Below are 24,367 nucleotides of genomic sequence, written 5' to 3'. Positions count from 1 at the left end.
ACATTTAAATGACGCACACTTGGGAGTTTTTCACATTTTTTCGCTGAACAGTGTTTCGAATAAAAACTATGAATCAATAAAAGGTAATTTTGGAAAGTGCAAGTACTGTGGGACCATACCGTAAATGGAGGTCTTGTGATGGCACGTAATAGAGGCGCATTAATGCTCGGTATACGGGGAGGACGGGTTGGGGACAGGGACACACGACAACAGTGCACACTGTGGGGTCTAGAGTACAGGGAGTGCATCAAAGACCCCCCCCCCTCTACTCCAGGGGCTCATGTGTAGCACACACCCTGCAGCCATTATAGATGTGCCACTGACTTGTGCTGTAACCATGCTGCATTAATGTATCTCCTTTTACGTAATGAGAATTGAGTGTCTGTGGAGGAAAAGCTTTTTTTTGTTAAAGTTCTGATGAGAGGAACTTGAGGGGTATGCAGTCGGGAAGCTGGTGGACCTAATCCTGAGAGCCGGCTTCCTGACTGCTTAATCCCAGCGAGGGTTAAATGACAGGCATCTAAATCTAGACGCCTGTCATTTCACCGTTGCCCGGCATCCCAAACGAAGTGATGGCGGGCGCCGAGCGCGGACAGCCGCACAGGGGGGGGGGGAGGGGTGGTGGTGGGGGGCAGCTGGGTTAGGTGTAGGGCTCCCAGGGGGACTTAGGGTTAGGTCCCCCCCCCCCCCGGGGGACTTAGGTTCAGGCAGCGGGGAAGGGGGGGTTAGGTTTAGGCACTTAGAGGGGAGATTAGGGTTAGGCACTGGGGGGGAAGGTTAGGGTTAGGCACCCCTAAGGAGGGTTAGGGGGTAGAATAGATTAGTGAATACTTACCTGGGGACGATTGTGATTTTCATCCTTGTCGGGCTGCCGCTGTCGGTATTTGAACCTGCCGGCCAGGGGTCCGGCGGTATATCATACCAATTCCACTTGGGGAGTTGGAATTGCTGATAGCATACTGTGGGCTCATTTGTGTAAAATCAATGTTTTATGTAGCAGATATGTAAATGGGATTGAAGGGGGATAGAGAGAGGATTTATTCCCAGGCATCATTTTGTAGCTGCAGAGATTTATTTTCTTCTCTCCACAAAATGTTATTTTACAAATCCTGTGATCGCAATTGGGCTTCTGTCTGTATATTCAGCAGGGTGCATTTTGCAACAACTATTCACACTTTAAACAGGAGAAGTCTAAGTTCTACGTCATGCAGCCAGCATGTTTACATTCACAATGTAGACAGTCAATGGCGACACCAGAATTTCTAATTTCACCATGTCGACGTGGCTAAAATGTCGACATATGACGTCTACATTGTTAAAAAGTCGACAAGACAAAAGTTAGGGTTACCGTTAGGGGTCGACTTTTCAACATGTTTTCATAAGGGTCAACATGTTCCATGTGAACTCTGCTGACATGGAGTACCTGTTGAAATGATCTAGTCGTCATGATGAATGAATGAATGAATGTTCACTGTCAACATAACTAACATATGTATCCCCAGTTCTTCACATGTAATAAAAACATAAAAATAATGATAGTGACACATGTAATGACTTCTCAATGCCCCATACTCTTATGAATAGAAATATCACATTATATAATGAGCAGTATCTTAGAGGAAACAATGAAATGTGAATGAATAGGTGGAAGTGAAGCGCTAGTATGCAATTTCAATATTTTATAAACGCTAATGGTCATTTGCAAACTCTATTGCAGTCATGCAGATTATTTTTCTTTGTTCTGACGATCCAAGATGTGCAACTTGCTTACTACTGTACAAAGAGTGCATCCACATTCTGGTTTTGGGAAGGGCACTTTTAAAAGACTGCGGTCCAGTGAGAAATGCGCTTTACTGAAAAAAACATTGCTACAATATCCAACCTTCATTCATTTTTATCCTAAAATACTGCTCGGTTTATCATAATTCATGTCTTTAATCGTGAAAGTATCGGTACAGTCCTTCTAGTCATTACTGAACATTTAATTCTTTCCCCCTTGGTAGAAATGCACCTAAAATTGTTCTATCCCATGTACAGTACACCTGGAAGAAGAGCAAGGTGCCCCCACGTTAAGCCCATTTGTTGGGGGAGGGAAGGACATGAGGCTGCCTGTAAACATGGGAACACAACTTGTAAAGCGCTCATTGAGTCTCATTTAAATATCTTAATAAAGGACAGGTATTTAGAAGTGGAGTTGTTGCCCATAACAACCAATCAGATTCTACTTATCATTTATCTAGCACCTGCTAGAAGATAAAAGCTGGAATCTGACTGGTTGCCATAGGCAACATCTCTACTTTTAAAAACCTTAACTTGAGTAAATATACTCCCCTAGGCTTTGCTTGTGAAGTAAGGGGCACAAGTGAGCTTATCCTGTATGTAGTTGTCAGTGCCCACACGATCCTGCTAGTTCCACCCATCAAAACATCTAAAATTTTGAAGCGCTGTAAATGTTATTTTGGCATGGAATGTTAAGTGTATGAAGCAGGTCAAAGCTGCACGTATAATATGTGTAATTGGCACTTACAATGTATGCTTCTACTTTTGCAAATGGCTCTTAAGTTCCTTAACAAAATGGTTGTACACAGAATAAGCAGGGCCCCGCGACAAACATCAATCATTTGTTCTCTTCAAGGGGAATGTTTTTGTGTTTTCAAGGCTAGTTTCTATTAGAAGTAGTGGTAAGGAAGAATGGAGACATGCTTTCATATCTTAATGTAAATTATTCTGACAGAGCCAGTGGAATGTAATCCATTTATTGTGTTATCATTATTAGATGCACTTAGCCCGGACCAGATAATGCACTAATGTGTAGAGTTCACCACAGAAAACATACCTTTCCTTCACTTTTCCATGTAAGAAAGAAGCCGAACTCGTCCATTTTAAAGAGGCAATTTGGTTCAAATACAAAAGATTCCTACAAGAGAATGACAGAGGCCGTTAGATTTTACCTCACAGGAATTTTCAAATGTGAATCACGGAGACATTGATCATTGTTACTGCGACATTAACTCCCCAATCCACTATGGGCCCGATTCAACAGCGGATGCAATGCGCAGTTTGAGCGAATATTTGCCACTGCGCATGTGTGCAAATCGCACTGTGCACGCGTCGCGATTGCATTGTGATTACGTACGCACAGAGGATCCATTTACAAAGTGAGTGTTATGTGGTCAGCATTTGGGGGAGGTAACGGACGGGTGGTTAAGTAAACGCAGGCGTGTCTGACCGTTTCAACTGTTTTGTTGGCACGCATAAATTAGCCATAGCAATTGCCCTCTCAGCATGAGAGCTCTCTACGTGTGAGGAGAGCTGCAGTGTTTGCGGCTGGTCAGACCTGCCGTAGATGCTGTGTGACTGCTTGAGGTGCATCGATGGTACCGATGTTTGCTCAGGAGTGTGACATTGGATGGATATGAGAAGGCAGCAATGGCTGTCTTTATGTTGGCTGTGCTTTGGCAGGCATCAGCATATTTTAGAAAATGTGATCTGTAAGAGATTGCAGTTGCGATCACATTTGTGTCCACTGCTGAATCAAGCTTCTCCACATCCGATGCGCTCGCAAACGGGTCAATGTAGAGGCACCGCGCACGCGCAGCGGCCACACTGCGCGTGCACAACCCAGTAGCGCGAGATAAATTCTCTCGCTCTGGGGCTTATTACAAAGTGGCGGCTGTTGATGGTGATCGACAGCTCACACCGTTTTGTAGGCGGGGCGGGGGGGTGGCTTGCCAAATGGAGGCATTCCCGACGTAACACTTGCCGTTTGGGGGTGGCCCCACTGACATCACTCGTGATGTCAGTGGTGAGCTTCCAGCTCTAATAGAGCCGAAAGCTCACTGGGGCTTGCGGCAGACGAGACCCTACCACAAGGGTCACCCACAGCCTAGCGAGCGGCCAGGAGGCCGGCTCAGAAAAAAGATGCGGCCGCCCTCATTCAGAGGGAGCGCTCGCATTTTGCGAGCGCCTCTGAATGAGGTCCAGTGTCCTGATGGGACCTCGTATTGGTCAAGCTGAGAATGCAGTCACGCGAATCAATCTACACAGGCAATTTCTGCAAGGCAAGTCTGCAAAGCTGTCACTCCTACTCTGCCTGCTTTATTAGAGAATCTTTGTGCAGAATGTGGATGGGTTGAGTATCAGGTAGGCCAGATTGTTCCTCCCAATTTTCCAATACAAAGCATGGATGTGGAGAGCCCTTTACAAATGATTTTCATACACATCGATTTATGCATACAATATATCAATGTCAAGAGAGGCACAACAAGCATAGAGATGGAAGCAGCATGCCATGCGCGTCATATTCACAAACACTAATCTGTGTGCTTGTAACTGATATGACACTACACCAAGCACATTGTCTCTAACATGCAGCATCTAAATAAGTTTTATTCCTCTATTATATGCATCAATAAGTATTACAGTACTCACATACTGTGGTTACAATGTATATGTGATTGCTATGATGTAGGTTACATGAGAAAGCAACATATGCCGTACTGGTTGAAAGGCCAGGGCTCTCATAACATAAGGGCAAACTCCTAATGGCACTGTAGAAAATAATAATAACTACTCCCTCCAAAAAAAAGTCCTGAATGAAACGCCACTGCCTAACTGACCCCCTTAACCCCCGGCCACAAGTGTAAGCACTGGTTACACAGCGCAAATGGGACTGCTTTAATTAATTCCAACGGGTAAACCCCTTAATAAACTTACTTTACAGTCATTATCAGTTTATGTTTATTATAACCTGATTTTCAGTATACATTTAACTTTCTTTCTTGTTAAGTGCACAAGCAGTACGTCCATAAGACATGCAGCCGACCCATGGGTGCATTGGTTTATTGTTGTGTACAAATCCTAGAAGGGTGTTTGGTTTCCCTGGTACAAATCTTAGAAGGGTGATTGGTTTCCCTTGTACAAATCCTAGAAGGGTGATTGGTTTCCCTTGTACAAATCCTAGAAGGGTGATTGGTTTCCCTGGTACAAATCCTAGAAGGGTGATTGGTTTCCCTTGTACAAATCCTAGAAGGGTGATTGGTTTCCCTGGTACAAATCCTAAAAGGATGATTGGTTTCCTTGGTACAAATCCTAGAAGCGTGATTGGTTTCTCTGGTACAAATCCTAGAAGGATGATTGGTTTCCCTGGTACAAGTCCTAGAAGCGTGATTTGTTTCCCTGGCACAAATCCTAGAAGGATGATTGGTTTCCCTGGTACAAGTCCTAGAAGGATGATTGGTTTCCCTGGTACAAGTCCTAGAAGGGTGATTGGTTTCCCTGGTACAAGTCCTAGAAGGATGATTGGTTTCCCTGGTACAAGTCCTAGAAGGATGATTGGTTTCCCTGGTACAAGTCCTAGAAGGGTGATTGGTTTCCCTGGTACAAGTCCTAGAAGGGTGATTGGTTTCCCTGGTACAAGTCCTAGAAGGGTGATTGGTTTCCCTGGTAAGGCAGTGTGCTAGAAGGATGTGTGTAAGTGTAGTAGTAGTAGTAGATGTAGTAAGATGATGCCATGTGTTGCGCAGACTACTGCTGAGATGGTCAGAAAAAGAGGTGCTCTAGCTGGGGGTATAACTGATTGAAGGGGGGGGATCACATGGAGTTGTGACAGAGGGATGTAGTCAAAAGGTTGACAATGACAACATTCATAATGCCGACACCAAAATGTGGACAGTTATGGCAACATTGTTAAAATGTAGACAGGCAACGACACCAGAATGCCGGTAATAGGGTAGGCTATCGGCAGATGGGTTAAGGTTAGTCTGCGTGGGGACTGTATGGATGGCGACGGGGGGTGGGGGTTATGGTAGAAATATTCACCCGAACGCCGGAGTATCGGATGTCTGACGCGAAAGTCACAGTCACATGACTGCCGGGATCCGGAAGACACTGCTGGAGCTGTAGTCACTGCTTGGCCACCAGGGATAACAGGTACACATGATGCATCACTGTCTACATGATAAACATCGACATGTCAATGTCGACATTATGACCATGTTGATATTATTCTGTCGACGTGATGACTGTCGGCATATTATACCCAACCCCTGACAGTAACTGATGAGACTAGCTGCAAGGGTCCGGCCTACATAGCCGTGCATGTACTGAGGTAAATATAACCAATATACAGATGAAGAGCTGAGACAGTTATGTGACTCTTATCTGGCCTAATATGTCACTTGGCAGAGAGACCTTCACTAGACTGGAAGTAATCTAGTAATCTGGAAGCAATTTCATAGAGAACACAATTGCAAACAATGTGATCTCCGCTTACTTGGAAGCATTACAGAGATAGCACCGACAGCAGCTTCTATTCCAACCTTAAAGCTGTAACATGTAACAGCAGATCTTAGATCGCTGCCAGTCTGTCCGTTTCCCAGTGGACGGAGATCGCTGTGTGCATGGACCCCAGTAGACAACACGGGATTCGCCAACAATAAAAGGAACAATAAGACGGTTGGAATTACAATCCCCTTCCATTCAGCATGTAATACAGGGGTCACATACCCTGCTTTACAGAAATCATGGTCTTTTCATGACGTGGTGTGTACAGTAAGGAATGCCCCACGTGACACGCACACAGGTTGTTGCAGAGACAACTGGTGAAAATATATAAAAGAAAAGCATTATATACTCTATACAAAACCCTGATTGATATCTTGGACCAAGCCTAATGGCATTGGATATAGATGTCTATGCATTTAGTGGGCATGTGACAAGAAGTATACAGCTGGATGGTTGTTTAATGTAGTCTTCCTCCTCCTCACATGATAGATTTAGCTTGAAATAGAAATATTTAGGGTTATAGTTACTAAAATGCAGGTTTTTAGAAGTGGAGATGTTGCCCATAGCAAATAATCAGATTCTACTTAACATTCATCTAGCACCTTATAGAAGATAATAACTTCTAAAAACCTGCACTTTAGTAAATATACCCCTTAGGCTCTGTCCTAAGCCCCTTTCTATTTCTATATACAACATCTCCCTTGGCAAGCTGATAAGCTACAATGGCTTCCAATGCCACCTTTACACTGAACTTCATCTCTCTACTCTCCATATCTGTAAGTATATCACATGGCCTTTATGGACCTCATTCAGACCCGGTCGCAAGCGCTGAGCACTCGCAACCGGGTCGATGTTTTGGTCCTGCGCACACGCAGCGGCCGCACTGCGCGTGCACAAGCCCCGGAGCGAGAGAGAAACTCTCTCGCTCCGGAGCTCAATACAAAAGGGACGGCTGTCGACGGTGATCGACAGCTCGGCCCGTTTTGCAGCCGGGGCGGGGGGGGGTTTCACAAACGGAGGCGTTCCTTAACGCCTACCGTTTTGTGGGTGGCCGCACTGACATCAGCAGTGATGTCAGTGGGGAGCTCCCTGCTCGATCAAAGCAGGAAGCTCCCTGGGGCTTGCGGTTGCCGAGACCTAACCTTAGGGTCTCATCGCAAGCCCCGATGGTCGCGATGGTCTTAACCATCGCGACCATCAACCTGGTCGGTGGCTAAGCTGTGGGTGGTAACCCACAGCTTAGCTAGCGACCAGGAGGCCGCACTAGAAAAAGCAAGCGGCCGCCCTCATTCAGAGCGAGCGCTCGCTTCTTGCGACCGCCTCTGAATGAGGGCCTATGGGCCTGATTCAGAGCCGCTCGTAAGCGGCCGTTCGTTCGCTCCGAGCGATGTTCGCACATCTGCGCATGTGTATGGGTTGTAATGCGCATGCGCGAACCAGTCAGTGCGGTCGGAATTCGTGTGCTCGCAAAATAGCGAATGCCTGCTAATTTGAGTGACAGGATGAGGCGTTTGTGGGTGGTAACAGGGGAAGGTGCTTGAAAACTGGGAGTGGAGATCCGAACGCAGGCGTGCCAAACGGTCAAAACGGGCGTTTTAAGGGTGTGCATAACAAAGCAGCGTCATCAACCACGTCACTTGGTTGTTTTTAGCCTGAACTGCTCGCATGATTGCGGTAGGAAAATGCTACCACAAGAATAGCGAGCAGTTCAAACGTCGTTCGATGTACTCGATTAATCAAATAAATAGCGGAGATGACGTATGATGCGAGCGGCCTGGGGGCGTTTTTTTCAAAATAGCGAGCGCATGTTTCGTTCGCTCGTTCAGACATAGAGGCGTCAACAGACCGCAAAGAGCGAGCGCTTAATTTAAATATCCGGCCCCTTTTTCAGAATGACCATCCGCAAATAGCGTCCGGCTCTGAATCAAGCCCTATGTCTCCTAATCTGTCAGCAGCGCAAACACCACACCTACTTATATGAACAGGTTTCCCTCTGACCTCTTCTTCCACATCCCATCACTAACCCTGCCACTCACTTACACACTATCTAAAATATACCCCTTTATAACACATGATACCAGACAAGGGCATGGGTGTAAGGACCCTTCTAATGGGGTTAACCCTCCAGTGGATGTCCCCATTTCATTTCATTATGAATGTAGGGTACACACTATAAGATATATCGTATAATCTATCATTCCGGCGCAGATTGGAACGATATAGCGCATGGATCGTATAGTGCGTACAGTCGTTTGCGCGTGCATGGCGGTTGCCCATCGCTTCATTCCATCTGCTGTGCTGCATGCTTGCAGCATGTAACGATGCATCGCGTAGTCATACAGTGTGTACGGCGCGTGCGATGTATCGTTACATCGCTTCACACCTTTGGCTGGATCACACATTGTACAGTGTGTACCCAGATTTACTCTTCTACATCTCACCAACCACCAACTGTTCTTCTCTGACGATCCTTGCACTTGCTCCTCCTAATGAAGAATGGCGCAGAATTGTGTTTATCTGTATAAATTATTATCCTACATCTATAACCCTACAGATGTTTCCACTGTCCCTGCTCATCTAGCCTCAATACGCCATGCAGTGCGATATGCCTGGCGTGAGTAAGCCGTCAGGTCCTGTGAGACTCTGCTAACGTTGGGCGTCTTTTTTTTTTATGAAAAAGTGTCTAATATGTCTAAGGACCTCATTCAGAGCCAATCGCAGCTGCTGTGCACTCGCAAGCGGCCCGATGGTTTGCGAACGCGCATGCTTCGTTCTGCGCGTGTGCGAACTACTCTGTGCAATCGCAGCCCACTCGCTCGCCCAGCAAAGACAACCCACTGAAATGAGTGACAGGAGAGGCCGTCTGTGGGTGGTAACAGGGGCAGGACATTAATAACGGGGGAGTGGAGGTGCGAACGAACGCAGGCGTGCCTGAGTGTTTCAACGCCGTTTTTAAGGCATGCATTATTAACAGGCAGCGTCATAGTACACGTCACATGCCTGTTTTTTACACTAAAGTCCTCGCAGTGCTTGCGGCAAGGTAAGGCAACCACAAGCGCTGCGACAGCTACCGATGGCGCTCGATGTACCAATGTTTTAATACACTTCCTGGAGATGACGTGCGCTAGTGGGCGTCTCTACATAGGCTAATGGGTGTCAGCATACACAAAGCGATCACTCGTACAGCCAAAGTGGGTGTGCTTATGCCCTGGCGAGCGATTGCTTCCCATGGCGTCACTTTGAAAATTTGCATATGCTGGATGCGAGCGATTGCATCTAGCGAGCGGCTCTGAATGAGGTCCTAAGTTGCGGCTAGGGCGCACCAGGAGACTGTGCTGACTAATTTTTATATGTGACACTTGTGTGACTGAGGGTCTATTTACTAAGCTTTGTTAGGAGATAAAGTGAACATTGATAAGGTACCAGCCAATCAACTCCTAACTGCCATTTTTCAAACACGTCCTGTGACATGGCAGTTAGGAGCCGATTGGCTGGTACCTTATCACTTTTTACTTTGTCTCCTAGTCCTAACACAGCTTAAGTAATTAGACCCCTGAGTCTCTCAATCAGCATGCGTAGTGCTATGGTGCAGCATAGTCTCCTGCTGCGTCCTAGTCGCATCACATCGCATTTGCGGTAAAGAAAAGACGCCAGGCATTAGCAGAGCTGCACAGGACTTGGCGGCTCACTCACACTAGGCATATCGTGCTGCGTGGCATATTGAGGCTAGATGAGCAAGGACATATCACACACACAAACACACATATTGCAAGTACAAAATGATATTAACATATAGAATTCCAGTTATTCTGCAATACAGAAATGTAATATTGATTTATAATAAAGTGTAGCCAGCTACAGAAAACATGTTCAGACCTCATTAAGCACCTGCCACGTACACGAGATTACAGTGATGCTGCACAGGAGAAACACATAAAATCACCCGTTGTACAATTTCCAGACAGGATTTTCCTGCAGTACTGTACGATACAGATTTCTACAATAAGCAGTCAGTCACTTACCTCTTCATATCTGTCAAACACAGCTCCATCTTGCATGAATGGAGGAACAGCCTTCTGCCAATTGAACTCATATGGTTTTGCCATGTTTATAAAGATCTGGACGATAGGAAACAGAACATGGTGTCATTAAACATGAGCAGATAGAAACACAAGCAAACACAGCATTTTTCAGAACCTGTCTGAGAACAGTACTAAAAATAGTCAAATAAAAGAATGATTAAACATCACTGTCCACATATGTTTAAGAATCATTTTAAGGAAATTTATCGTGGAAATAAAATGTTAAAATATTTTCCAAAAATTGCAAAATATGAATACGTTCAGCAATTTATTTGCGGCATCATGCTCCGCCCACTGCGGCATGGTGTCTCAATTAGAATCCATCACACTGTGGTAAATGGGGTGTTACAATGCAGGCTGCATAATTAAGTCCCCTCCCCCTACACATAGCTCACGGAGGCGAGGTCTGAAATGTCGGCAACTACGCTTGTGCGGTATACAATTGCGTAAAGCAGTTAGTGGTGATCTTCATGCCGAAAAATCAAAACAAAATAAACTAGAAATACAGAATACATTTATTTGAATGAGAAATACATAGAATACCAAAAACATAGTAGCAAAATTATAGTTTCTATAATAAAGTGTCTCTTATGCAGTGAAAGGGTTAGTACGCCATGCTTTAATATTTATGTTAGGACACAAGAACTGGTCACTTCAATACGGCCTCTCTCATAAATCAAAGTAAAGCCTTTCTGATCATACATCCACCCTTAATTAGTTTAGGTCTGTGGGCGGATGGAAAGATACATTAGAGAAATGTTCCCTTTAAACAGCTTTCTTGCATGACCTACTAGCTTAGCTAAAAGTAGGAATGCTATTTTCAGTTTGGCTTAATGTGCAAAATAGTTAACAATTCTGCAAATTCACTCATTTTTTATAATTATTGTTCTAGAGTACAGAATTGAATATGCACTATCATGTATAGGTAAAAAAAACTGTCACCTCCTTATCTATACTTATATAACAAAAATGTTGTGTCTGTCTGTCTGATACAAGTTGGCGCAGAAACTACTGAACCGATTTTCATGAAAACTGCATCATTTTGTAGTGGAAACTCCTAGATATAACCTGCACTTTGTGTCATCTTGATCCGTCAGGTTAAAGCTGAGCAATAACAAAAACAAAACTTATTGACATCATCAATGCAAAAGATAGGCACCGTGCGTGTGGCCGGTAAGGGGTGGGGGAGGGGCGCGTTGGGCCCGCGGTCACTTGAATAGGATAGGCTACATAGCAGTCTGTGCACAGGGCACACAGAGACATTGGTGTGAGTGGTGGGTGAATAGGATAGGCTACATAGCAGTCTGTGCACAGGGCACACAGTGACATTGGTGTGAGTGGTGGGTGAATAGAATAGGTTACATAGCAGTCTGTGCACAGGGCACACAGTGACATTGATGTGAGTGTTGGGTGAATAGGATAGGCTACATAGCAGTCTGTGCACAGGGCACACAGTGACATTGGTGTGAGTGTTGGGTGAATAGGATAGGCTACATAGCAGTCTGTGCACAGGGCACACAGTGACATTGGTGTGAGTGGTGGATGAATAGGATAGGTTACATATCAGTCTGTGCACAGGGCACACAGTGACATTGGTGTGAGTGGTGGATGAAGGCGCTGCGGCTGGCAATCTGTATAGCGCTGCTGATCACGTAGGTCACTCCCACTACAGGACCCCTATGCAAAGCAATACAACGATAACACCTGAAATAAAACAAAATGTTTCATCGTGGGCGAAGCCACGGGCAACAGCTAGTGAACACATAAAAAAATAAACTGAAGGTATTTTGGCAAAATATACGAAGCGGAGAAAACAAAATAATACAACCCTTTTGATAAGGGAATGGGAAGCCAACAAAATGTTTTTTTTCTTTTCTTTTACAAAGTCACATTTATGAACTGCACGTCTTTTGAAACTATTTCAGAAATGAATAAGCATATTCTAAATGGGATGCAGTCAGGATACCGGCGGGTGCTATCCCGCCCGCCGATATCCTGACACTTGCATCCCGACATGGGACTAAAGATAGGTGTTGAAATCCCGACACCTATCATTAGCCCCACTACGGAATCCCGCCACCCGGCATACTGAATGAAGGTAAGCCGGGTGTCTTAGCGTCTATAGCCGCGGGGGGGGAGGGTTAGGTTTAGGGACCCCCGGGGGGGGACTTAGGGTCAGGCACCCCGGGAGAGTAAGGGTTAGGGTAGGGGGGGTTAGGGTTAGGCACCAGGAGGAAGGGTTAGAAACTCACCGGAGGGTTAGGCACTAGAAGGGACGGTTGGGGTCAGGCACCTACCCCGACGGTTAGGGTTAGGCCCCAGTAGGAGGGTTATGGTAAGGCACCAAGAGGAGAGTTAGGGTAAAGATTAGGGTTGGAAAACTAAAAAAAAAATGTGTCGACCATTTGTGTGTTCTGACACTTAATTCACAATTTGCCAATAAACATTACCAGTTGTTATAGCCATAAATCAGGCCTATCCACTTGGCGGGAATATGGGACATCCCTAGTCTTTGTCATCACTCACAGAACATGCCAAAGGGAGAATATCTCTCAATTCAGCAGATCAAACCTCATCCAAATCCAGGATTTTACCCCACACAGACTCCCCGCCGACGGCCACTGTCAGGATGAGTCATAGCCTCACAGGTCTGCTTGGCCCTGATGCTAACAAGGAGCACTCCATAGTTAGCTCAACAAGATATAGGGCCAGGGTAAATTGTAGGGTCTCAGAGAACCGAGTCATCTTGGCCCCGAGATTAGCTGCTCTATGCTGCAAGGAGCGGGGCTTAAAGACGAAAATCACCCGGCCCACCCCCTTACTGATCTGCTGCATCTCCCCGTGCACCCTCCCAGAGGGGAGAAATGACAAGTTGGTAAGTACAGTATGTATCAATCATTCTGGACTATCATTGGAATCACAGTCAAATGGCACATGATGAAGTGAGCAGAGATATTTTGTAATGCCGCTCTGAGCCCTGTGAGCTCTTTCTTCCTCCCTTCATCACTTGACATGCTGGAAGCTGGAGCCAGTGTTTGCGGAGCAGCCAAGCAGAGAGATTTTAAAAAGAAGATACTGGCTTAGGAGGATAGCTATGGAAGGTGTGGACAGAATGGATGGTGTAATGGTTAGCATTACTGCACCACAGCACTGCGGTCTTGGTTTTGATCGCCACCAAGGATCTAATTGTGTTGAGTTTGTATGTTCTCCCCATGCTTGCATGGGTTTCCTGTGGATACATTGGATTCCTCCCACAATCCAAAAGCATACTGCTAGGTTAACTGGAATCTGACAAAATGAACCCCACTGTACAGTACAGAAGGGGGTATATTTACTAGAATGAGGGTTTTTAGAACTGGAGATGATGTCCATAGCAACCAATGAGATACTACCTAACGTTTATCTAGCACCTTCTAAAAGAAAATAGCTAGAATCTGATTGGTTGCTATGGGCAACATCTCCTCTACTAAAAACCTGCACTTTAGTATATATATCCCTAGGTGTGTGTTTGTGCATGTTGACAAATAGCCTCAGAACATTAAAAGGCAAACTCTAACACTAATTTTAATTTTTTTTTTTAATAATGACCAGTTATATCAATAGTATGTATATAATGAAAGCAATCGTATCTTAATCCAGAATTTCCACAGCTGAACAATGGGCTTCTGAGTATAAATGTGTTAAAATTTGCTGATTTTAGACTTGAGAAAACTAGAGTTTCATGTCAGACAAGCCAGAGGCTCTGTAAGATACCAGACATCTGGTGTTACTCTGAACATCCTTTTTTTCAACTGACTGTGTGAAGTGATCCTAGCTAGATTAGTCGCAAACATACTGTTTGGAAATGACTTAGGGGTCTATTACTAAGTTTTGTTAGGCGATAAAGTGAACAGTGATAAGGTGCCAGCCAATCAGCTCCTAACTGCCATTTTTCAAACACAGCCTGTGACACGGTAGTTAGGATCAGAGCCGTAACTAGACTTTTTGGTGCCCTGTGCCAGAAAGAGCATTGGCGCCCCCCTCATTTTTCAAAGGGACATAATGCACCCAAAAAGGGCCATGGCTTCATGGGGAATGGGCCAGGGAAGAGATAGGGGAGGCCAGGAGATGCTGGGGATGAAATAAGAGGAAGCTACAAGCAAGAGTGATAATAAACAGAAATTTGACAGGCCCAAACAGCGCCCCCTGACCTGTGGTGCCCTGTGCGATAGCACCAGCCGCACTACCCTAGCTACGGCCTGGTTAGGAGCTGATTGGCTCTTATTGGGAGAGCTGTCCTTTGCGATAATCTTGGTACATACCGCAGTAATGTACCCGAAGTCAGGTGGGGATGTACCACATCGCAGATGCGATGCTTAGTACATCCTGCCCAGAGAGAGAGAGAGAGAGAGAAAGATCGATATTATATTTTGAATATTTTATAAAAATGTACACAAAAATTGTCCTTTGCAAAGGTAGATTCTAACGTTTATAAAGAGAATTAAGCCTTTCAAATTATTAACTGTACACAATAACTTATGGCTATATATGCATGTGTAGCGAAATATAGAGAAAGTAGGCATTGCCTATAATAATAATATATCTTCTTTTCTCATGCTAATCTCAATTCTCTGTCGCCATTTCTGTGTATATTTTAATAAAGCCCAATTCCATACATGAACATATAGCCCGCCCCCACATGCCTTTATCAGCCCCGGTTCCAGCTTTTGGGAGTAGTGCATAAACCGGAGATACCAGAAGTGGCATACTGTATATTATTTTATCTGTAAACTTGGTATGACCACTGAGAAGGTCACTATTCTCCAGGACCATTTCTGCTGGTCTCTGCCTCTACCTGGGACAATAGCTCCCACGGCTGTGCTATAGCAATCTATATAAACAATCTATTATTTATCATTTATGAAGTGCCTGTCCTATCACATAATGTTGTGTGGAAAATATATGAAACCATTAGAAGAACCATAGATGACGAAAATGAAAAGATTTGGTATATATTATGGAATGCAGAACGGACACGTGTTACATACTATACTGGGGAGCTTTCACAAAGCATCACATAAGCTTCCTGCCATCCACTGTGATTATAGTCGCACACTGTTAATCAGCCATCTCAAATGCAATTTACAGCACTAATGAAGTTTCTATGTGGTTTCCCAAAATATGTGACCTTATTTTGTTTGGAATGTGTGGCATCGGGATGGATGCAGGAGACCAGATTTAGACCAGATCATGTGTTACGTAATTCAGTTTTGTAACCTGAAATGACATGCAAGTTTACTGGCAACAATTTAATAATGTACAATACAAATAAAATACTGGAAGGAGCAGTACAGTTTTAATTAAGCTCAAATGATATAATGTTTGCACTTATCCTTACACGGAATGCAATTTTGATCAATGCTTCCCTTAGGGCTTATTTTGGACTAAACCTTGTTGGGTTTTTTTTTAAATGCCACTCAAAGCTGCCTTGCATAATGGTATACTGAAGATACAGCAATAGTTAATATGACACTTAACGTTTAACAATTTTAACACCTTGCACCATGCATGTGTTGCAATTCGCCCTGCAGAACAGAAAAGCAACGTCCTCCAATCTGTAATACCGTTTGTTTGTAGTACCGATACTGTCCACTTGGACTTTCACCCCACACAGCAAAAGTCCTAGGTACTGTACTGTAAAATTTTAATTATTACTGCTCTGTGAGGTCACTCATTTACTGCACAAAGAGATGTGCTGGGAAATTTAAAAAATGCTTATGCTGCATACACACGGTCAGATTTTATTAAAGATCTGAACGATAACGATTGTAAAAATCGTTCATATCTTTGACATGTTGGGCATGCATCGACCAACGATGCGCGTTCCCGCATGTCAGATAACGATATCTGACATTGACTGTGTTTGCAGTAAGATTTGGACGATTTAATTCATTTTAATACTGTCAGAAATCGTTCATCGTTGACAAAATCGTTCAATCGTTCATCGTTATAGTTCAACGAAGTCGATGATCTGACAAATCTGACCGTGTGTATGCACCATCAGAGAAGAGAATATGCACCCATCACACAGAGTAAGGTTATCAATGCATGAATAGGGAGAAGAGCACACACTTATATACAGTAAAAATATATTTATTACCTTTGGATCAGTTAAGGGACTATTTATTTATGTTATTTGTTGATTATTTGGTTTAGCTGTCACAAAGCAATATGATTCATCGCCAGCTTATTCAAAGCGGGCGCTATAGAGGGTAAAAGGTAACAATTGTGACACCAACACTATCATAACTCCTGCTGTATTCTGCTACAAGTTTACAAGTTGCTGTTTTTTTAGAAAGATAATAAAAAAGCGAAACATGGTTCACACAGCCGGAAGTCCTTGTGTTTCTAATATGGCATACATTTTTATTTTTTATTTTCTTGTAAACTTTCTTACGGCGGGTATCCACTAATAGATATACAAACGAGAGCACGATTACGACATTCCAGTTGTGCTCTCGTTTGTATATCTAGTGATGTGCCTAGACTGAACGTTCACTCGTCCAGGCACATCTCTCCATCCTCGCACATGCTGAACCTGACGAGATTGTCAGGTTGACCAGCATGTACGGGCGATGTCGGGTGTCGGAAGCGACCAGCGGGCACGCGCAGCGCTGGTCGCTTCCGACCAAAACATGCCCGATGCATGCGTGATTTACAAGCGATTGCACGATAACGATGTCCTTATCGTGCAATCGCTTGTTAAAATCGCCTAATAGATAACCCCCTTTACTGTATCACTATATATTATTTAATTTTAAGTACTGATATGAATTTGAATAATGACATTTTCTGGTTTATAGAACCGTCTTTCTTTCTAGATGTACAGTAAGTATACAGCAGTTTAACCTCAAGCCGTTAATGATGTTGATCTATGTCGGTGTGACGATCACCTCCAGACTATCAGGGAAAGTGTACCAGTAATGAGATAGCACAAGACTAATTAGGTTTCTCTTTGCCAGACATGTACAGTAGTTTTCTCCTGTAATTAATCTACAGGAGCTATTGTGGTCTACAGGTGTGTCCTGGAAAGGAAGGAAATTGTTTGACAATTACAGTAGCACACTTATTGGAACACACTATATCCACTTTGCTAATCTTTTGTGATGCATCATGGGTAGAGATGAGAAACTAAAAATTCTAAATTGTTCAGCAAAATATTTTTACTGTGTTCTGTGTTTGTCTGCAAAATTGTACACACTTCATTGCCAGAATGTTAATAGACCTGACAGAGCCGTAACTAGATTTTTTGGCGCCCTGTGCCAGAGAGAGCATCGGTGTCCATCCCCCCCATTTTTAAAATAGGGACATAAGATAGTGCATCTACAAAAGGGCCATGGCCTCATGGGGAAGGGCCAGGGAAGAGATAGCGGAGGCCAGGAGATGCTGGGGATGAAAGAAAAGGAAGCTACAAGTGAGAGTGATATTTTACAGGAAAATTGACAGGCCCGAACAGCACCTCCTGCCCTGCGGTGCCCTGTGCCATGGCACTGGTCGCAGTACCCTAGTTACGGCCCTGGGTCCTGACCTAACTACACCAAACAATGGGATGAACTGATTACTGTCATCCAAGTTCTAAAGCAGTGATAGTCAGGTGCAAGGGCTGCAAGAACGGCCCTCTACCCGTCAAATGGGCCACACATTACTCTTACCTCAGTAAGAAATCAAAACAAAAAATTCAACCAAAGAAAGAGACACCTATTGGTGCATACACACGGTACAATAAAAATGCACAATATGAACGACAACAATATCGACCATCGCCTGTGCATGCAGGCTAACCTGGTCGATATCAACCAGGTTACATAGGGACCCGCGATCGCTGGCCCGTCGTTGGTGGGTTGGTGGTGTGCTGGATGAACAATAGCAGAAGGTGCAGGACGATCAGTCAGCAATATCGTTATCGCTGCCTGATCGTACCGTGTGTAAGCACCGTATCAGTAATAACACATCAGCAGGCATTTTAAATCAAAGTGTTACACGCTATAACAAAGAAATCTGGCAATCGAGAGTAGGAAGCTGTTGGGAGCCGCTGGTGAACCCTCGGAGGGCCGCATGTGACCCTAGAGCAGGAGTGGGCAATAAGTAGCCCTCCAGCTGCTGTGGAACTACACATCCCACAATGCATTGCCACAGTTTTGCTATCAGGGCATGCTAAAACTGTGTCAGGGAGTGCTGGGTTCTGTAGTTCAACAGCAACTGTAGGGCCGTTTATTGCCCGCCCCTGCTAGAGCCACCTGTTGCCGAACGCTACTTTATAGTATATGGAATGCTAATTTATATGTCGCTTATTGACAAAAGTCCCAAATTGGATCCGAGATATCGGAAGGCTGGTTCCCTTTGTTACATGTGGGCATTTGCAAACTTATGCAGGATATTTAATTAAGCAGGTCTCATAAAAAGGCAGCGCTTATGGCATACAATAGACAACATAGATATAACTAAAACCCAATTTCCAAGTGTTTCATCGCGGGCCCTGACAGCAACTTGTTAAAAAACAATAACCGACATTGGGAGAGAGAAAAATAAACCTCATGTAGCAATAAATATGTCGCCTCCTGTGCGATGACTCATTGTTTGACAACAGAGGTTTAAACCAGCCGCTTGATATTGGATGGTGGATTCTCATTAATCATATGACTCACTGTGACAGCCAGCGTTGTAGACCCTTCCTAACCCCTGGCCATATCAATTTGGTTTGAATTTACACATCTTACAATGTAAAGACACCGAGATTAAACATTACAAAAATCAATGTACAGTATATACATGTTGGTACTTTGCGAATACAGTTAAAATATTCCAGCTGCCAAGGAGTTTATATTGATTGAGATATTCAATGCTATAAGATGTTACATTACAAACATAATATAAATACATTAGCTAGGGATGCCCTGTTTTTACATTAGAACCCAGAACTAAACAGTGTATCATTAAATACATAAGGAGGATGACTAATTAAGCTGTTTTCCTGCTCGTCCCTAAGTACCCTGTTTGTTATGTAGAATGTTCAAAAGCGGCTATTACGGCCAATCAATTTATGGGAATGGTCACAGCAGCAGGAGATGGGTGAGATAATTACGTGGGAGGCGGAGACCTGTCCACTCGTATGATTATGTTAGTGAGCACCAGAGCCGCAACTAGACTTTTTGGTGCCCTGTGCCTGAGAGACCATTGGTTCCCCCCCCCTCCCAATTTTTAAATAGGCACATAAGATTCTGCACCTGAGAAAGGGCCATAGCCTCATGGGGAAGGGCCAGGGAAGAGATAGGGGAGGCCAGGAGCTGCTGGGGATAAAAAAAAAAGGAAGCTACAAGTTAGAATGATAATAAACAGGAAAATTGACCGGCCCAAACAGCGCCCCCTGCCCTGCAGTGCCCTGTGCCATGGCACTGGTCGTACTACCTTAGTTACGGCCCTGGTGAGCACAGGGCTGCCTGTGATGGGGGCGGGGTCATGGTGTTCGGAGGCAGCAGGGCCAAAGTGACTGAAGTTATATTGTGGAAGTAGCAGGGTCCTCAGGAGCACACAGTAGTGACATGAGGAGGATTTGGGTGGATGGGGATTACCGCGCTGTGCACTTTTTAATCAATTTTGATACTTTTTACTAATTTTTTTCGTCTCAGGGTCTGATTAAGAGATGGAAGCTAATGTAATCCCAGATGCAATTTCGCATGGACCTCAGCTGCGAAAATATGCTAATAGTTCCAAAGCTTGCCCGAGCATAGGAACGCCCACTGTTGCCTTCTCATCTGCTTCTCACGTCGCGTACCAACGTAAAAATTGGTACCATCAACGCACATTAACCAGCTATGCACCTCTTGCGACACAATGCGATCACAATGGCTAATTTATGCACGCCAATATAACGGCGTTTAAAAGGTCACACCTGCATTTTTCTAAGCATTACCTCCCCTTTAGATGCTGACTACCTGTCACTTATTTTGCGAATGGGTTCCCTGTGCATGTGGAATTGCAAGACAACTGTAGCGCATGTGCAGTGAGACTTTGACGCATACGCAATAGCAAAAAATGCTCAATCTGCATAAAAATTGCCACTGCGTACATCACTGAATCAAGCCCTCAGTTCACATATAGGGGCAGAATTAGCCACAGTGTTTACCATGCAGGCAACTACTATTTTTGAAAGCATTCTTACTTTGCAGCATTTTTTCCACACCTGCCTAAAACTTTTGCACAGTACTGTATATATATATATATATATATATATATATATATATACACACTAAAGTGCCAAAAGTCATGTGATAGATGCCAAGTATCGTGTAGAACCCTCTCTAGCCCGGCGAAGTGCAGCAACTCAACGTGGCATTGATTCCACAAGTTGATGGAAGACCTCTGCAGAGATGTTGACCCATGTGATCTGGATAGCTTCCCACAGCTCCCTGAAATTTGCAGGATCTTGGGTGTACATGGACCTTTCCATCACATCCCATAAATGCATGACTGGGTCTGATAATACGGTGCATTATCCTGCTGGATTCTGATGGATATTCCATCATTGTGGGCGAACATGAAGTCCACGAAGGGCTACAAATGGTCATCAAGCAATGCAACATAGCAGTTACTGGTCAATGATGTGTCCAGGAGGACCAGTGGACCCAATTCATGCCATGAGAACACACACCACACCATTATGGAACCACCACCAGCCTGCATGGTGCCTTGTCAACAATTAAGGTCCATGGCCTTATGGGGTCTGCGGCCACACTCGAATCCTACCAACCGTGACTCATTGGACCATGCCACATGTTGCCAGTCTTCCAGGGTCCAATTTGCGACGTCACGAGCCCAGGTTGCTGTGTCAGGTGTCCTCATGTAACATGGACAATCTGGTGGGTCTTCTGTCCCCATATCCTATGGAGGCCAAAGAACGCTGTACTGATCTGCTGGATATGCATCTGGTACCTTCTGCATTGAATGTGATTTGATCCAGTGTCTCTTGTCTGTTACCACAGACAATTCTGTCCAGATGCCGCTGGTCACGATCATTATGTACCCGCGGCCGGCCACTGCGCTGTCAACGGTGGGTGGTAATGCCTTCCATAATGTATTCCCGGCACACATATGACACCATAGATCGAAAATAATTGAATGTCCGCACAACTTCGGAAATGGAATGTCCCATCCGTCAGGCACCCACTATCATGCCGTTTGAACTCCGATAATTCACGTGGCCTTGCCATGAGCAGCCTAGCCGGTGTTCAAACTGACTTACAAGATGTTAGATTGCAACTAATGCAGGCCTGGGAATTTGCAAGACTTCACAGTCTATTCCCATATCAGGAAGGAGGGCACTCTACAAGCACAGTCCACAAAAAGTTATTTAATTAAGCAAAGATCATACCAGAGCCACAGTCAATTGGCATTTTGGTTCAAGTGAACCTTCATCAGGATGGCAGCTTAGTAACACAAATCTAATCACATCACAGGCACAAGTGATATATATAAATGATAATAATGATAATCAGATACAATTGTTTATTATTTGTTGCCCTGGAATACGACACAAACCTGTTCTCTGGATACTACTGTACCCAATGCAGAAAGCACAGCAAAGATGTTTTAAGGTGCGTATCCATTAGGCGATGGGGTAACGACAGTACGATTACAACATTGTAATCATACAGTTGTTCCTCTTCCCCCGCAGTGCCTACACTGAATGATATGGTGCCCTCCCTCATCCCTGAACATGGTCAATCTGTTGTTATCGGCAGATTGACCAGCATGTTCAGGCGATGATTGATGTCAAAAACGATCAAAGGGAGCACGCATCGCTGGTTGTTTTCGACATCTTCATGCCCCATTTATGAGCGATTGAATGGCTACGATGTCGTAATCGTTCAATCGCTCTGTTTAATCGGCAAGTGGATACGCGGCTTTATGCCCCAGGACCATAGATGATTGATTCCCATGTCCAGCAGTGGTGGTCAACACCCATTCCTCTCCCTATATGCAGTCCCACCTCTAGTCATACATATATTAGAATGCAGCAGTACCTATTTCCCAGGCATGCTACCAATACAATAGAAATGCTTGAAAAACACCATAAACATGGTAAACACATAACACCATAAACATGGTAAGCATATAACACCATAAACATGGTAAACACATAACACCATAAACATGGTAAACACATAACACACTAGTAAAGCGTTTGATGTACGTACAGTAGCTAGTAACACTAGGAATACAAACCTTAACTATTCCTTCTTGAGCCTTTTACGTGAAGCTAAGTGTGGTTTTGATGCTGTATTCTGTGATTCATCAGAGATCGTAAACGATCCATTCCAGTTCTAAATAAAGGTATACAGTCTGCCAGCATTTGTAGTTACTGCAAATAAATCATCACTCACATGTCACAACTGCCAGACAGCCGCAGGCCGCTCCACCACCAGCAGCCTCATGGGTTCAGCCGAAGTTACTGCGAACCTATCTAGGGTTGCACAGCCTCAGGGATATTACTCAAACTTAAATAAACATAATCAGCGTGAAGAAATTGGGTCATGTATGCTATACATAAAGTTCATGAGCTACAGAAAAACATGTTTTAATCAGAGGCTACTGTATTTACCATTTTCTAACCGGGTCTCTTGGCTCACAGTCCACTTATCATCCATGATTTAATTGACTTTACAAAGTATAACACATTTTTGCTATGAAATGTATAAGGAATCCTGGACGCAGATGTACATCCTCGTGTGTTGGGACCAGACAGTCAGTTTATTTTATTTATATAGTAGGATATTCCAATATGCTATGAAAAGGAAGACCTATCAATAAACCCCAATTACAATCCTCCCGTGGGTAGACTACAAAAAATAAAAGCACCATCAGATAACAATATTGTATGGTGGGTACACACTGGACGACATAGTGTACCGTGGGTACACATTAGAGCGATGTGATGAATGATGGAACGATTCATCGTTCTGTCCTTCATTACCTGCAAGGGCGCCGCATGCGATATCGTCCGGTTGGCCGCGCAGCATGGCCGACTGGACGATATCGCATGCTGCCGCGGGAGCTTGCGGATTGGGCATACACACTGTACGATCCGGCCGATATGTCATTCCGATTCAGCCGGACAGAACATATTGTGCCGACATTGTCCCAGTGTGTACGCTACTTAACTATACATGTCCTTCTGCCACAAGTTATGTTTGTGCCCTTTGTGTTATTATTCAGCCATCAGGAAAGGATTGTCTATTTTTGTTTTCTACATTGTTTGTATCTGTTCTCTACAACGGAATCGGTATGGAGCACCAACGTAGGGGATGCTGGCTATCAGTACACTGACAGCGGCATCCCGATGGTTCCAATCCCGACAACTTTGAGTACTGTTCCCCTGTCCTATTTACTCCCTAACTCTAACCTTCCTATCTTTGTACCCTCATACCAACCCTCCCTACCCCGCACAGTAACTCTCCCGGTATGTGCCTAAACCTAACCCTCCCCCCTTAGTGCCTAACCCTCCCCTCCAGTGGTGCCTAAACCTAACCCCCCCCCCTGTCTGGAGCCTAACACCCTAAGCTCCTCCCCTCCTGCAGCCTAACCCTAACTCCCCCTGGTGTGCCTAATCCTAACCACCCCACCCCTCCCCCCTCTCGTGGCTGGTACTTACCTTGCCCCGGTCTCATGACCGGGATGCCGGCTGCCAGGATTCCGATGTCGGCATCCCCTCTACAATTATGTTCTGCTCTCCGCTTTGTGACAAATACAATAGCCACAGTAATAATGTAATGTAGCCAGCTCATATGAAGGTAAGGGAGAGGAGCAAAGAGGTATAAAAAAATGGCAGCTGATCCCGTCCCCAGCAAAAACAGAAAAGCAACCTTTACAAGACATGCTGGGAGAATCTTGTTCACTGGAGCACGTCTTTAATGAATTTGCCTCATTGTTTCCAGAATCTCAGATGTCTGAGAAATGTGAGCGCC

General features: G+C 44.5%; 1 protein-coding gene across 8 annotated transcripts in view; it reads right to left on the bottom strand.

The window, feature by feature from the left end:
- Positions 1 to 24,367, bottom strand: part of PLCB4 (phospholipase C beta 4) — a 335,768-nt gene that overhangs the window by 159,958 nt on the left and 151,443 nt on the right. For 7 of the 8 annotated variants that reach the window (XM_088478044.1, XM_088478048.1, XM_088478046.1 and 4 more), the window contains exons 4-5: positions 10,308 to 10,403; positions 2,837 to 2,917 (exon numbers count right to left, since the gene is read on the bottom strand). In XM_088478044.1, coding sequence (XP_088334170.1) covers positions 2,837 to 2,917; positions 10,308 to 10,391 — 165 coding nt within the window. In that variant the 5' untranslated portion in view covers positions 10,392 to 10,403. Of the gene's footprint in view, positions 1 to 2,836; positions 2,918 to 10,307; positions 10,404 to 24,054; positions 24,149 to 24,367 lie in introns of those variants that run through there. The other variant, XM_088478045.1, reaches the window with a different exon arrangement.

The sequence above is a fragment of the Taudactylus pleione genome, unplaced genomic scaffold, assembly GCF_031769625.1.
Source record: "Taudactylus pleione unplaced genomic scaffold, aTauple2 ptg000206l, whole genome shotgun sequence".
Lineage (NCBI taxonomy): Eukaryota > Metazoa > Chordata > Amphibia > Anura > Myobatrachidae > Taudactylus > Taudactylus pleione.
This window is presented reverse-complemented; position numbering and strand designations above follow the sequence as displayed.